At 41.7% G+C, this 15,068-nt stretch overlaps 1 protein-coding gene across 31 annotated transcripts in view; it reads left to right on the forward strand.

The window, feature by feature from the left end:
- Window positions 1–1,442: 1,442 nt before the first annotated feature.
- The window catches only part of Cdk12 (cyclin dependent kinase 12), an 83,077-nt gene continuing 69,451 nt past the window's right edge, over window positions 1,443–15,068 (forward strand). For 27 of the 31 annotated variants that reach the window (XM_050157126.1, XM_050157131.1, XM_050157127.1 and 24 more), the window contains exons 1-2: window positions 1,445–3,133; window positions 9,176–10,054. In XM_050157126.1, the coding sequence (XP_050013083.1) occupies window positions 2,091–3,133; window positions 9,176–10,054 (1,922 nt within the window). In that variant the 5' untranslated portion in view covers window positions 1,445–2,090. Of the gene's footprint in view, window positions 3,134–9,175; window positions 10,055–15,068 lie in introns of all 31 variants that reach the window. The other 4 variants (XM_050157123.1, XM_050157124.1, XM_050157125.1 and 1 more) reach the window with 4 other exon arrangements.

Raw genomic sequence — 15,068 nt, forward strand, 5'->3', positions numbered from 1 at the left:
CTTGTATAAAACTTGCACAATGCATCCAGTCAAGCCAATTTTTCTTTTTTTAGTTAGGGTCTCACTATGCAACACTGGTTGTTCTTCCTCAGCCTCCGGAGTGCTGAATTTAAAGGTGTGTTCTAGCAGGTCAGGTTCAAAATGCCTTTTGTTTGAGTCAGGATTTTTTGGTGATATGGAGCCTTGACTGTTCTGGACTTGATTTGTATCACAGGCTGGTCAACTCACAGTGAACCAACTGCCTCTGCTTCCCGAGTGCTGGGATTAAAGGCGTGCACCACCACCGCCAGGCTCAAACTGACTTTTAATACCTTTTATTTTACTATTTATTTATTTGGTTTTTCGAGACAGGGTCTCTCTGTAGCTTTGAAGTCTGTCCTGGAACTAGCTCTTGTAGACCAGGTTGGCCTAGAACTCACAAAGATCTGTCTGCCTCTGCTTCCGGAGTGCTGGGATTAAAAGCTTGTGCCACCACCACTTGGTTTTTAATACCTTTCTTAAAAGGTCTTCAGAATCTGGATTTAAGTAAACCATTCAGATGACTAAATTCCATTTCCAACCATTATTAACTCCACATATCATTTGCATCTACTTCAGTCGTTGTTCCATGGACATTTAAATTTATTTAAAAGGCTGTGAAAGGGGGGAGTGGTGGCACAGACCTTTAATCCCCAGTACTCAGGCTCAGGGAGAGGCATTTCAGTTTTTGTGAGTTCCAGTCAGGGTTACACAGAGAGACCCCATCTGAAAACTAAAAACTAAAAGCATGCAGAAAATTTAAAGTATTAAAATACATAAGTTGTAAAAACAAAGATCCAGGAAAAACGTTTTCGCCTGTCATCCCAGCAATAGGGAAGCTGGGGCTGAATCCCGCAATTCTGAGGCCAGCCTGGGCTACAGGATGACTTCGCTTTGGCGCTCTGCCACTAACTTTTCTACCCCTAAACTAACTTCTATGAATCCGGGATTCCTCGCCTGTCAAATCGCAGTGAAGACAGTGTTAATTTCCTTGCCGTGCCCGCTTCTGCTCCCAAGTCCTCGGATTAAAGGCGTGTGCCACCACCACCCGCCCCACTGGTTAATCCTGAGGACAGAGAAGATAAATACAGACTGCCTGGCACTTAGTAACAAGCTTTGTTAAACGTTCAGACTTCCCTTGTAAGAGCCCCAACGTTCATCTGTCCCTTGTTTAAAAAAGATTCCCAAAACCAAAAGACTTCTTAGAAGCATGCTAAAACGCGTCTCCACCCGAACCTGGCAGTAATTCCCCATGAATTATCAATTAGGTTTAAGTTTTAAAGGTGAGCGCCGCAACTTCCGCTTTCATAAAGCCCCTCTCAAAAGGGGGAGTTGGAAACGTATCGCGAGAGTCTAACGGGACGCGTATAGGGCTTGGGCCCTGCTCTCGCGTTGTCTGGCGAAGTAATGGGTCGCGGTGAAAAGGAAGCGCGAAGTATCGCGGGAGCCTAGGGACCTCTCGCGAGACTTTGGGCGCTCGCCCCTCCCCCTCCACCAAGTGCCGTTTCGGTTTAATCTAGTGTGTGACTGAGTCTGGGTGAGGGAGCGGGATGTGTATGTGAGGTGTCGGGGTGAGGCGGAGGCTAGAGAAGGGGGCTCCCTCGGGGACGAGGGACAAAGCGGGAGGTCAGGCCACCTAGGCCGCCGAGCCCGGGCGCCGAACCGGACTACCGGGTAGAGGAAGGGCCCGCGCAGTCCTCCCGGGGCGCCAGAGCCGGAGTCGGCCCCTCAGACTCGGGCGCTCGGCTTCCTGCTTCCTTGCGGTCCCAGGCTCGCGGGCCTGAAGATCGGCGCGGGTGGGCGGCGGCGGCGAGCAGACTCGAGTTGCTGCGGGTGTCTCGCTCCTTCCACCGCCGAGGAACTCTCATTTCTTCCCTCGCTCCTTCCCTCCCCCCCCCACCTCATGTAGGAGGGCGCTGAGGAGGCGAGAGGGAGGAGGAGCCTGGCCTGCGGTCCCTTCCCTCCCCACCCCCTTTTAGGGGTTCCTTGGTGGGCGTGGGGTCGGGGGGGAGGGTGGGGCTTTTTGGAGTGCTGGGGAACTTTTTCCCCTTCTACAGGCTTGGGGAAAGGGAATGCCCAATTCCGAGAGACATGGGGGTAAGAAGGACGCGAGCGGAGGAGCTTCTGGAACTTCGCAGCCGTCATCGGGAGGTGGCAGCTCCAACAGCAGGGAGCGTCACCGCTTGGTGTCGAAGCACAAGCGGCATAAGTCCAAGCACTCCAAAGATACGGGGCTGGTGACCCCCGAAGCAGCATCTTTGGGTACAGTAATCAAACCTTTGGTGGAGTATGATGACATCAGCTCGGATTCAGACACCTTCTCGGATGACACGTCCTTCAAATTAGACAGGAGGGAGAATGATGAGCGTCGTGGAACGGATCGGAGTGACCGCCTGCACAGACATCGTCACCACCAGCACCGGCGGTCTCGAGACTTGCTAAGAACTAAGCAGACCGAGAAAGAAAAAAACCAGGAAGTCTCCAAATCTGGGTCCACGAAGGACCGGATATCAGGAAGTTCAAAGCGTTCAGCGGAGGGGAGTGATGACTATGGGAAGGCACAAGTATCCAAAAGCAGCAGCAAGGAATCCAGGTCATCCAAACTCCACAAGGAGAAGACCCGGAAAGAACGTGAGTTGAAGTCCGGGCACAAGGACCGGAGTAAAAGTCATCGGAAAAGGGAAACACCCAAAAGTTACAAAACGGTGGATAGCCCCAAACGGAGATCCAGGAGTCCGCATAGGAAATGGTCTGACAGTTCCAAGCAAGATGACAGCCCTTCAGGAGCGTCTTATGGCCAAGACTACGACCTTAGCCCCCCAAGGTCTCACACTTCTAGCAATTATGACTCTTACAAGAAGAGTCCTGGGAGTACCTCAAGAAGGCAGTCAGTCAGCCCACCTTACAAAGAGCCTTCTGCTTACCAGTCCAGCGCTCGCTCACCCAGCCCCTACAGTAGACGACAGAGGTCTGTGAGTCCCTATAGCCGGAGACGGTCATCCAGCTACGAAAGGAGCGGCTCTTATAGCGGGAGATCACCCAGTCCCTACGGTCGAAGGCGATCTAGCAGCCCTTTCTTGAGCAAGAGGTCTCTGAGTCGGAGTCCGATCCCCAGGTGAGCTGTTACCTGTCTTTCCTAAGGTCGGGTGGGTTGGGAGCGGTTGGCAATTCGTCCTTACAACGTTTTGTTAAAGCTTGCAGTGTTCGTCTTTGGCTAGGGTGGCTAGTCATTTAGGTAAGTTTGGGTTTTCCTTTAACCCAGAATTGAGAAGTAAAGATTTCACATGCCTCCAGCTGCTCAAGCAAGGTAGGTAGGTACTTGCAGTAATGGGAATCTTCAGTGGTAAGAAATCCTAGGGAGTGCATGATCTCCAAACTTATTTAGAGCTACTTGTTGCTTTGTCTTAACTTTGTAAGTCATATTGATACCAGTGTTTAAAACACAGCTTTACAGTGTTTAAGAAGAAAAACGAGAAATTACAAGTTTTCATTAAACAATTTATTTAATTTTATGTGCATTGGTGTGAGGGTGTCAGATTCCCTGGAACTTGAGTTAGAGACAGTTGTGAGCTGCCATGTAGATGCTGGGAATTGAACCTAGGTCCTCTGGTAGAACAGCCAGTGCTCCTTAACCTTAAGCTGAGCCACCTCTCCAGCCCCATGAATTTACATTTCTACTATTTTGAGTCCTTTTGCCTATTATCCTACCAATTTTGTCTTCTGGGTCACCAAATCTAATTAGTTATATCTTACTGAATAGCCCTATCTTGTAACTGTTTAGTAAAAATTGAGCTAATGAGGGTGTTTTCTTTTTGACATTTAGCCTAGCAAAAAGTGATTCCAAAGAGTTTGAATTTTTTTTCTAGCACCACTGTTGACTTATTTTAACACTAGTACTTTTTTTTTTAAGATTTTGTCTTTTTTATTACATATGAGCGTTTTATTTCCATCCATGTAATGTTTACATGCATTTATGGTATCCTCAGAGGCCAGAAGAGGGTGTGGAGTCTCCTGTTTCTGGAGTTACAGTTGTGAGCTGCCATGTGGGTGCTGGGATTTGAACCCCGGTGCTCTGGACCACTGAGCTATCTCTCTAGCTCAACACTAGCAAGTTTTCCTTGAAATATATGGTAATAATTGCCTTCAGCTTGATATTTTTGCAAGAAAGATGTGTTAATTTGAAATTGCCTATGGAAAATTGTGTTCTTGTTTCATGTCTGAACCCATCACTTTCCACAAAAACAATAGGAGCGTTAGTGTTTTTGGTTTTTCGAGACAGGGTTTCTCTGTAACAGTCCTGGCTGTCCTGGAACTCACAGAGATCCACCTGCCTCTGCCTCCTGAGTGCTGGGATTAAAGGCATGTGCCACCACTTTCCGGCAGGAGCTTTAGTTTTATCTGAGTGGAATCTTAATATTTCTTTGTAACCTTTGGCAAATGATTAATTTGTCCATACCTGAGTTTCTTTATGTGAAAAATAGGAGTACCTGCTTCAAGGCTGTTGTGAAGATTAATAAATATGAAGCATGTTACTGTATCTTGTACCTAGAATGTACATTTTATGGGTGAAAACCACAGGTAAAGATTAATTCATGCATATGCTTTATAAGTCAGAGTATATTTCACTGTCTAAGGTAAATACACTAAAGTGTATTTGCCTAACTACAGTGCTTAAATTTTCTTAGTATTTTCTCATTCTGGTATTAAAAAAAATCAAACATAGGTTGAAAGAATTATGATAAACTTGCAGATATCTAACACCTAAATTCTGCAATTAACATATTTTGTCATGTCTGTTTATCTTCATTATTTCATCTTTTGTTTAGGTTCATCTCAAAATTGTAGCAAACAGCATACTTTTATAAACATTTACCATGCAAACCATTTCTTAGAGTTCATAATTTTTTAGAGAGGTATGATTTATATCTATTGGAATACGTAAGTGATAAATGTACCATTTGTAATGTTGCATAGTTATAAAAGGGAATCTAAGAATTTTATGTTTTTTATACAGAGTTTCATGCTGTAACCTAGGATGGCCTGAAATTTGCTGTGTACCTTATGCTGGTCTGAAACTGGCCTGAAATTTCCAGCAATCCTACTTTACCCTCTTGACTGTTGGGATTACAGACATTATCTATAAAATTAGACAGAATATTTGTTTTCTTTAGAGTATTAACATTAAGGTTACTTGAAAAATTTTTTACTCTTGAGTTTAGAAATTTAAAGGGTTAAAAGAGAATTTTGGGTGAGAGTTTTTGTTTTGAAATCATTCTTTTTTCATTCTTAGATATGTGCAGATAACATGTTCTCTTAAGTGAACTGAGAAAGTTGTGTTCTTTTAATTGAAATGAATGTAGTGATGGCAGATATAAACCTAGTAGTGTGTGGAGACAGTATGCTGGTGGGGTATGCAAGTATAAACATAAAATATGGAAACATGCACTTTTTGTTGTGTTGTACAGAGCATTATTTATATCCATCTATTATATAATTTTGTTTATTGCAATTCCCAACAGTAAGTAACCAAAAAAAATTATAGAGGTTGGAACCTGAGCAGACTGGCACACATCCATAAGTTCAGTGTTTTGAGAAACTGTAGCAAGAGAATTTTGATTTCAAGGCCAGCCTGGACTGTTGTTTGAAACCTTATCTCAAAAAGACCAAGCACAATGGGCTGACAAGATGGCTCTCTACCTCAGTTTGAGCCTTAGACCCTCATGTAAGGTGGAAGGAGAGAACTGACTTCAGAGTTATCCTCCAACATCTATAGATCATATACATGCACAATAATAATAAAAATCTCTTTCTTTCCTTCCTCCCCAGCTTCCTTTATCTCTTTATTTTTTCTTTTCGCAATAGAGTTACTCTGTGTAGCTCTGGCTGTCCTGGAACTCACTCATTCTGTAGACCAGACTGGCCTCAAAATCAGACTCAGAGATCAATCTGACTCTGCTTCTCTAGTGCTGGGATTAAAGGCGTGTACCACCACTGCCCCACCAAATTTATTTCTTTTTGAGATAGGTCTCATGTAGCTATGGCCAACCTACAATTTTTTATATAGACCAGACTGGCCTAGAACTCAGAGATCCACCTGTCTCTTGCCTCCATAGTGCTATTAAAGGCTTGTGCTATCATGCTGACATAAGAAGAATTGAAAAGGCTCCTTTCCCTCCAAAAAGAGGGCTGGTGATATAATTCAGTTTACATAGAATGGTTAAGGCCCTAATTTACTTTTCTATTTTTTCAAGAGAGGTTTCTCTTTGTAGCTTTGGCTGTCCTGGCACTCTGTGATAGATTCTTCATTTGGGAAAAATAGACTGGGGGAAAACACCATTTTGATTTTGATTGTGGGTCAGTGCTTGGGAATGAACTCAGGGATTTTTGCATGTTAAACAAGTGCTCACTATGTAGACCAGGCTGGCCTAGAACTCAGAGATTTCATCTGTCTGTGATTCTCTATAGACATAATAGTGTGTCACTAAAGGTGTTTGCCATAACACCCAGGCTTGGCACCTCTTATTTATTTATTTGGCACAGGGTCTCATTATGCAGCCCTGGTTGGCTGGAAATTCATGTAGACCAGGCTGTCTCAAATGCCTGCCTACCTTTTCTTCTCAAGTGCTGGGACTAAAGGCTTCATGCTTCACTTTAGTCAATTTTAGTAGTTTGGATTGGTTTTCTTCACACTGAATCTTGAGCAGGGCAATGTAAAAACGTAACTAATGACACTTTAAAATAATCTGTCCTGTAGATTTCCAGATTTTATTTTACAGTCATTCTTAATAATTTTTTTTTGTTGGACTGGAAAAATGGCTTAGCAGTTAAGAATATTGACTGTAGCTGGGCAGAGTTTGAAGCTAGCCTGGTCTACATATCAAATTTCAGGCTAGTCAGGGCTACATAGGATGATCCCATTTCAAAAACAAAACAAACAAGTAAGTTTATTTGTACATGTAGTAATTTCTTGTTTTATGTGTCTTAAAAAGTTGATTGGCAGTCATTTTTGTGTTAAAGGAACTAAGTGAGACCTTTAATATCAGCAGTCTGGAGATGAGGACACAACTTTGTAATAAGCTGAGGCAGTAAGTAGTACCCTAGTTAAAGGGTTAGAAGTTGGGCTGAAGTGTTAGATCAGTGGTTAGGAGCACTGGTTGTTCTTCAGGAGGAAGATTCCCAGCACCCATACAGTGACTCACAAACATCTCTAAATCCAGTCCCAGAGATTCTGATGCTCTTCTCTGGACGGTAGACACAGACTTGGTCCTCTTACATAAATAAAGGCAAAGATTTATTAAAAAAAATTCTTAAAGTAAGCTTTGTGACTATGACTACATAGTGGGCAATTTTGATGCTTTCGTTTTTTAATTTTTTTAATTTATTTTTCCTATTTTCAAAACAGGGTTTGTTAGCCTTGTCTGTCCTATAATTAGCTCTTGTAGACTAGGCTTGCTTTGAACTTAGATCCTCCTGCTTCTGCCTACCAAGATGAGATTACAAATAGGAGCCAAGTCCTAGCCAAAGGAATTTTTAGTTTTACTTAATTCAAATGTATATTCATGCATGATTGAGAATCTTTAAATTTCCTTTTTTGTTTTTAGATAATAGTCTCAAGTAGCCCAGGCTGGTTTTGAGTTTGCTGTATAATAGGATAACTTTGATCTGATTTTTTTCTTTTTTAAATCTTTAAAATTTTATTGTGTGTTTGCATGCATGTATGTATGTGTTCCATGTGCATGCCTGGCGTTCAAGGAAATAAGAAGTGACTGTTGGATGATTTGAGCTACCAAGTAGGTGTTGGGAAATACGTTTAACCACTGACCTTTTTTTTTTTTTTTTACTTTTCAAGAGGGGGTTTCTTTGTGTACCTCTAGCTGTCCTGGAACTCACTCTGTAGACTAGGCTGGTCTCGAACTTGCATATATATGCCTGCCTCTGCTTCTGAAGTGCTGAGAATAAAGGTGTGCACCACCACCTGGCCAATCCTTTTCTGTAGTGCCAACTTTGAACCTCTTTCTCTCTGTGTGTGTATCTGTGTATGTTTTCTGAGATGGGGGTCTCAATATGTAACTATGGCTGTCCTGGAATTCACTCTGTAGACTAAGATGGCTTTGGACTCACAGATCCACCACACCAGCCTGTCTCTTCCAAGTGCTGGGGGTAAAGGCATGTACCCCAATGCCCAACTTGGTTTATAATTATTTTATATGTGTGGATTGTTTGACTGTATGTCTGTGTACCGTGTACCTGCAGTGATCCGGGAGACAATAAAGGAAGTTGAATCACCTGGAACTAGAGTAACAGTTAATTAAATACCATGTGGGCTTTGGGATTAGAACCCCAGACCTCTGGAATGTTGATGTTAGGAGCAGCAGGGCTGCGTCCCCGGCACCCTGCCGCCCGCATGGCTAGGTTATGCCCCGAAATAATTACACGGAAACTGTATTCTTTCAAACACTGCCTGGCCCAGCTAGTTCCAGCTTCTTATTGGCTAGCTCTTATATATTGTTCTAACCCATTTCTAATATTCTGTGTAGCCCACGAGCTGTCTTACCAGGGAGGATCTTAACCTGCGTCTGTCTGGAGTGGGAGAATCATGGCGACTCCTCACTAAGCTTCTTTTTCCCAGAATTCTCTTCTGTTTTCTCCACCCACCTAAGGGTGGGCCTATCAAGGGGCCTAGGCAGTTTCTTTATTAATAAGAAATCACTCCCACATCACTGGAACTTCCAGTGTTCTTAATCACTGAGTCAGTCTCTCCTAACCCCATTTCTCCCCTGATTTTTGTTTGTTTGTTTGTTTATTTATTTATTAAAGATTTCTGTCTCTTCCCCACCGCCACCTCCCCTTTCCCTCCCCCTCCCCCACTCAAGTCCCCTTCCCTTGTCAGCCCAAAGAGCAATCAGGGTTCCCTATTTTTTTTTTTTTTTTTTTTTGAGATGGTAATCTTGTCTTTGAACTCAGATGTTCTTATGCCTCTGCCTTTCAAGTGCTAGGATTAAAGGACTGTGCCACCATGCCTGGCTTTAATCATCTTTTAAAATTGATAACTCAGAATGGGATCAAATTTACAGATGTAGACCCTGTTTTGCTGACCTATTGTCTTCTTTTATCTCTGTTTATTGTCTATTTCAAACTGCCTTTTTTCTTTTGTCAGTAGGAAATCCATGAAGTCCAGAAGCAGAAGTCCTGCATATTCAAGACACTCATCTTCTCATAGTAAAAAGAAGAGATCCGGGTCACACAGCCGTCATTCCAGTATCTCACCTGTCAGGCTTCCATTGAATTCCAGCCTGGGAGCTGAACTCAGTAGGAAAAAGAAGGAAAGAGCAGCTGCTGCAGCAGCAGCAAAAATGGATGGAAAAGATTCCAAGGGTTCACCCATCACTCTGACTAAAAAAGATAAAGTTGAGGTGAAGGAGTCAGGGTTAGAGTCTAAAAAGTTACCCAGAGGTATAAAGTCAGAAAAATCTATCCCAGACACTGAACTGATAAATGTAGCACATTCAAACACAGAGGTAAAAAATTGTTTAGATGTAGGGAAAGTTAAGTTGGATGAGAACCTGCAGAAGCATCCTGTTCTTAAGGATTTGAAAGCTCAGGGAGTAAAAGACACTAAACCTGTAGCACTGAAGGAGGTGATTGTTACTTCTAAGGAGACAGAGACGTCAGAAAAGGAGGCCCTTCCACCTCTCCCCACAATTACTTCTCCACCCCCTTTACCATCTACTACCCCTCCACCTCAGGCACCCCCTTTGCCACCTTTGCCTCCACTACCAGCTATTCCACTGCAGCCACCTCTGCCTCCTCCCCAACCACCATCTAGTCAAGCTCCTGTTTCTAGTGCTTCAACTTTGCCCTCTTCTCCTCACCCAAGGACATCTACTCTGTGCTCTCAGACAAATTCTCAGCCCCCTGTACAGGTTTCTGTGAAGACTCAAGTATCTGTAACAGCTGCTATTCCACATCTGAAAACTTCAACATTGCCTCCTCTGCCCCTCCCTCCCTTGTTACCTGGAGATGATGATATGGATAGGTAAGTTCCGTAATAGAATGGAAGAATCAGTAATGTAATTGCTTTTTAAATTTTTTGAAACTATTACTGCATATCTTTTCAGGATGCTTTTATTGTTAGGAATTGCTTTTTTGTTTTTTAGTGGAAACAGTCCATTTAAAAAAAAAATTACATTGTTTATTTTCAAGTGTGTATAATGTGTCTCAGTGTGGAGACCAGAGGAAAATTTGGTGGGAGTCAGTTCTTTTTTGTCCTGTGTCTCCAGCCTCAGGCTTGGTGGCAAGTGCTTTTACCTGCCGAATTATCTTGATGGGTAGCTTTTGGGGTTAGGCAGGGATAGGGTGCTGTTATGCTCACTGTGTAGTCTCAGGTAACCTTAAGCTCACAGCAGTCCTGCCTCAATCTCCTGGATGCTGGAATTATAGATATGTATCACTATGCCTGACAAAAATTAGATTTTATGTGTGTGTGCTTGTATGACTATTTTGTCTATACATATGTGTACTGTGACTGTGTGTGGTCAGAAGATGATGATGGAACCTTTGGAATAAGAGTATGGATGGTTCTAAACTACCGTAAGGGTTCAGGGAACTGCACTCAAATCTCTAGAAGAGTAGTAGTTAATTACTCTAAATTACTGCTCTTAATTATATCTTTCCAGTCCCACTTTTACTCAATTTGAGTATTTTTTGTTTGTTTATATGCATGTGTGTGAGTCTGTATGAATTTATGTACATCACATGAATGTAGGACAATATAGGCCAGAAGTTATTGGATCTCTTAGGACTGTAGTTATAAGTGTTGGTGAGCTGTCATGTGAGTGAGTACTAAGAACCAAACCAGTTCCTCTGGAAGAGCAATAATCATTCTTAAACCCATGAGCTATTTTTCCAGGTCTAAGTGTACTTTTTTTTTTTAAATTTATTTGTGTGTACATATGTGTGCATCAGAGCACAGAAGGTACCCTGATACCTCATGTCTTACATAACCATATTTCTCCGCCATATCTTTATTTTAAAAAGTTTATTGTGGGGCTGGAGAGATGGCTCAGTGGTTAAGACCACTGGCTCTTCTTCCAGAGCTCCTGAATTCAATTCCCAGCAACAACATGGTGGCTCATAGCCATCTGTAATGAGATCTGGTGCCCTCTTCTGGCCTGCAGGCATACATGCAGACAGAACACTATACATAATAAATAAATTTAAAAAAAAGTTTATTGTGTGCTTGTGTGTGTGTGTGTGTATGTGTGTATGTACCATGTTATACATGTGGAAATCAGAGGGCCACTTTGTGGAGTTGGTTCTTACCTTTGTTCTTTACATAGGTTCCAGAGGGAGCTCAGGTCAGCAGGGTTTCATGACAAACATACATCTTTACCCACCCAGCTATCTCAATACCCCTGTTTTCTTTTTGTAATATTTTAATTTTAATATCTATAAAGAATTTTTAGAGTGATACTTTTTGCTTGTTTGTTTATTCCTTCAGAGAGAGTTTTCTCTGTGTAATGGCCTTGACTGTCCTGGAACTTGACCAGGCTGGCCTTTAACTCACAGAGATCCTCTTGCCTACTGAGTGCTGGGATTAAAGGCATACACTACCATCTCTGGTGGGTGATATAATTTATAAAGATCACTTATCCTATAGTTAAAAAAAGAGCAGTATGTAGAATCTTTGATAATTAGACTATAACTTACAATGGGATGATCTTAAATTTTAATTAGTATTTTGAGTGTTGATTACTGAAATGATTATGAAGCATGCATCTTTTTTCTTTTTACTTTATGTCAATTGGTGTGAAAGTATCAGATTCTCTGGAACTGCTGGGGTTACATACAGTTGTTTTTTTTTTTTTTATTTTTTTATTTTTTGGTTTTTCGAGACAGGGTTTCCTCTGTGGCTTTGGAGCCTGTCCTGGAACTAGCTCTGTAGACCAGGCTGGTCTCGAACTCACAGAGATCCGCCTGCCTCTGCCTCCCGAGTGCTGGGATTAAAGGCGTGCGCCACCACCGCCCAGCAGGTTACAGACAGTTGGGAGCTTCTATGAGGGTGCTAGGAATTGAACCGGGTCCTCTGGAAGAGTCAGTGGCCTTAACTGCTGAGCCATCTCTCCAGCCCCAAAGTGTTAATCTTATAAATGATATTATGAAAGTTGTTTTTTTTTTTTAATCTATTGGGCCATACTAGCTGAACAAGAAGACCTCCAGACAGATATGCTTTAGCCATATAGAAGTCTTACTGGTTTTTCTGTTGAGATCTTACCCTCTTATTTTCTAGGGGATGAGTTGCATTTACTGTTGTAGACTTCATTACTTCATTGTAAATAGAAAAATGAGTGCCATTTATTTTATTTATTTTTTAAATTTATTTAGTATGTATATAGGGTTCTGGGCACCAAATCTCATTATAGATGGGTGTGAGCCATCATGTGGTTGCTGGGAATTGAACTCGGGACCTCTGGAACAGCAGTCAGTTCTCTTAACCTCTGAGCCATCTCTCCAGCCCCATTTATTTTAAATTGCAAACCTATTTTCCAACTTTTTCTGATATCAGTAGTTTGACATCATTAATTTAAGTATGATTCTGTGTGTGGGTGCATGAGTATATGGAAGTGCAGGCGTGCAAACAGAGGCCTAAAGTCAGTCTTGGGTATTGTTCCTCAGGAGTTACTCACCTTGTTTTTGTTTTGTTTTAATTTATAAATATATTTAATATAGCTGGGGGTGGGCCATTAATACTAATACTTGGAAAGCAGAAGTAGGCGGATCTAGTTTGGTCTACATAGTAAACCCCAGAACAGCCAGGTCTATTAAAATCCTGTCTTAAATTTTTTCTTTTTTTAAATTTGAATTATAAGTATTTTGCCTGCCTTCCCCCCCCCCCCCCCCCCCCCCCCAGACACGGTTTCTCTGTGGCTTTGGAGCCTGACCTGGAACTAGCTCTGTAGACCAGGCTGGTCTCGAACTCACAGAGATCAGCCTGCCTCTGCCTCCCCAGTGCTGGGATTAAAGGCGTGCGCCACCATCGCCCAGCTTGCCTGCATATTTGTATGTGCATTGTAAGATTGGGTTTCTCTGTGTTGCCCTAACTATCCTGGAACTAGCTTTACGGAGCAAGCTGGCCTTGAACTCACAGAGACACGTCGTCGTACCCCCCCCTTCTCTGCCTCCTGAGAGCTGGGATTAAAGGTGTGTGCCACCACTGTCTGACCAGGTCAGCTCTTTCTTATATACAAGAATTACAGCAACCTAATCGTCACAGGTGAACCTTTTAAAAAAAACGGTGAATCCGGGAGGCAGAGGCAGGTGGATCTCTGTGAGTTCGAGGCCAGCCTGGTCTATAAGAGCTAGTTCCAGGCCAGGCTCCAAAGCTACAGAGAAACCCTGTCTCGAAAAACCAAAAATAAAAAATAAAAAAATAGTGAATGAGCCAGGCAGTGGTGACGCAAGCACTAGGGAGGCAGATCTCTGTGAGTTCAAGGCCAGCCTGGTCTACAGGAGTGAGTTCCAGGACAGGCACCAAAGCTACAGAGAAATCTTGTCTTGAAAAAACAAAAAAACAAAAACAAAATGTGAATGAGAAACCACAAATTATACATACAGACAGAGTGTGTACATCAGTATTTCCTAGTAACTATTTTAGCATATAATATCTCTTTATGTCAGGCTCTCTATCCATACTTTGCACATTTAGTGCCTTATACTAAAAGCTGTAGTGTTTGTTAAATTTGGAATTTTATGGGTCTTCATTTTTTTTCTAGGTTTTTAGTATATTGAAATTTACTGAAGCAAGATTTTGACCCTTTCAGATTTGTGTAGTCTGAACTGATAGTACATGTCTTATTAAAAACTCATCCTTATAAACTTCCTTAAACTAGAATCTTCTTCTTTTTTTTTTTTTTTTTAAGACTAGTCAAATGCAGTAGTGAGAAAGGGGGAAACTGTAGAACAGGAGTTCAATCTGTAACTGACTGTGAACAATCAATTGAGATCACTCACTACCTTCGGACCATTCTTGTAGAATGTCTTTTTTCTTTTTTTTTTTTTCTAAAAAGACTGTCTCTCTTTGTAGACCTGCCTGTCCTAGAACTCTCTTTGTAGACCAGGCTGGCCTTAAATTGATAGAGCTCCTCCTGCATCTGCCTCTTTGTGTATTAGGATTAAAGGCTAGCAGGATGCACATTTTTCAATGGTAATAAACTATATTTGAAGACATTAAATAAATCTTTGAGAAAAAAAAAGTCAAACATAGACTTAGTGATAGTCCTAGACATTTCAGATATTTTGAGTTTTCTTGTTTTTTTAAGTGAACAACGGAACTAGGAAAATCTCTCAAAATCCTGAAAAATTGAGACTATAAAGAATATTTTGATAGTGTTTGTAGAATTATAATTTTCCTTCTTTATATATTTAAAAATTACAAAAATTTTTGAAAGCTTATATTTTCTCATTTTTTGCTAATAAACTTTTATGCTAGGAAAATCTGACTGTAGATTCTTATGAATGCTCATCTTTACTAGGAGTATTTAAATAGAAAGCGTTCATGATTATACTTTATTGACTTCCCAGTTGTGGTTTATGTGGTACAAACTAAGTAGATTCCTTAATTACTCATTTATAGGGGATTAAGATGATAAAAACTAGTAAGAAGCATTACCTCTTAAAATTATGTTCTTGGGGGTTTTTGTGTTTTTGTTTGTTTGTTTGTTTTGCTTTGTTTTGGAAACAGGGTCCCTTTACACATGCCCTGGAATTCCACTACAGAGGCTTGGCTGGCCTTAAACTCAGAGATTAGCTTGCCACTGCCACTTGAATGCTGGAATATGTGGTAAATATGGGGGGCCATTTAGTCTGGGTAGGTCACCCAAAGGAAGTTCTTTACTTCCAACCATTATCACCTGGTACTCTGGCCATCAATAAATTTAAATAAGAGGCCTGAGTCTCAGTAGTTTACCACGAAGCAATACCTGGTAGCCAGAAAACACCACAAACTGAGATTACCCGATCCCCACTCAAGAGCAGACCATTCAAAGTTAATG

This window comes from Alexandromys fortis, unplaced genomic scaffold (assembly GCF_014885135.2).
Source record: "Alexandromys fortis isolate MF-2015 unplaced genomic scaffold, M_Fortis_MF-2015_v1.1 scaffold_31, whole genome shotgun sequence".
NCBI lineage: Eukaryota > Metazoa > Chordata > Mammalia > Rodentia > Cricetidae > Alexandromys > Alexandromys fortis.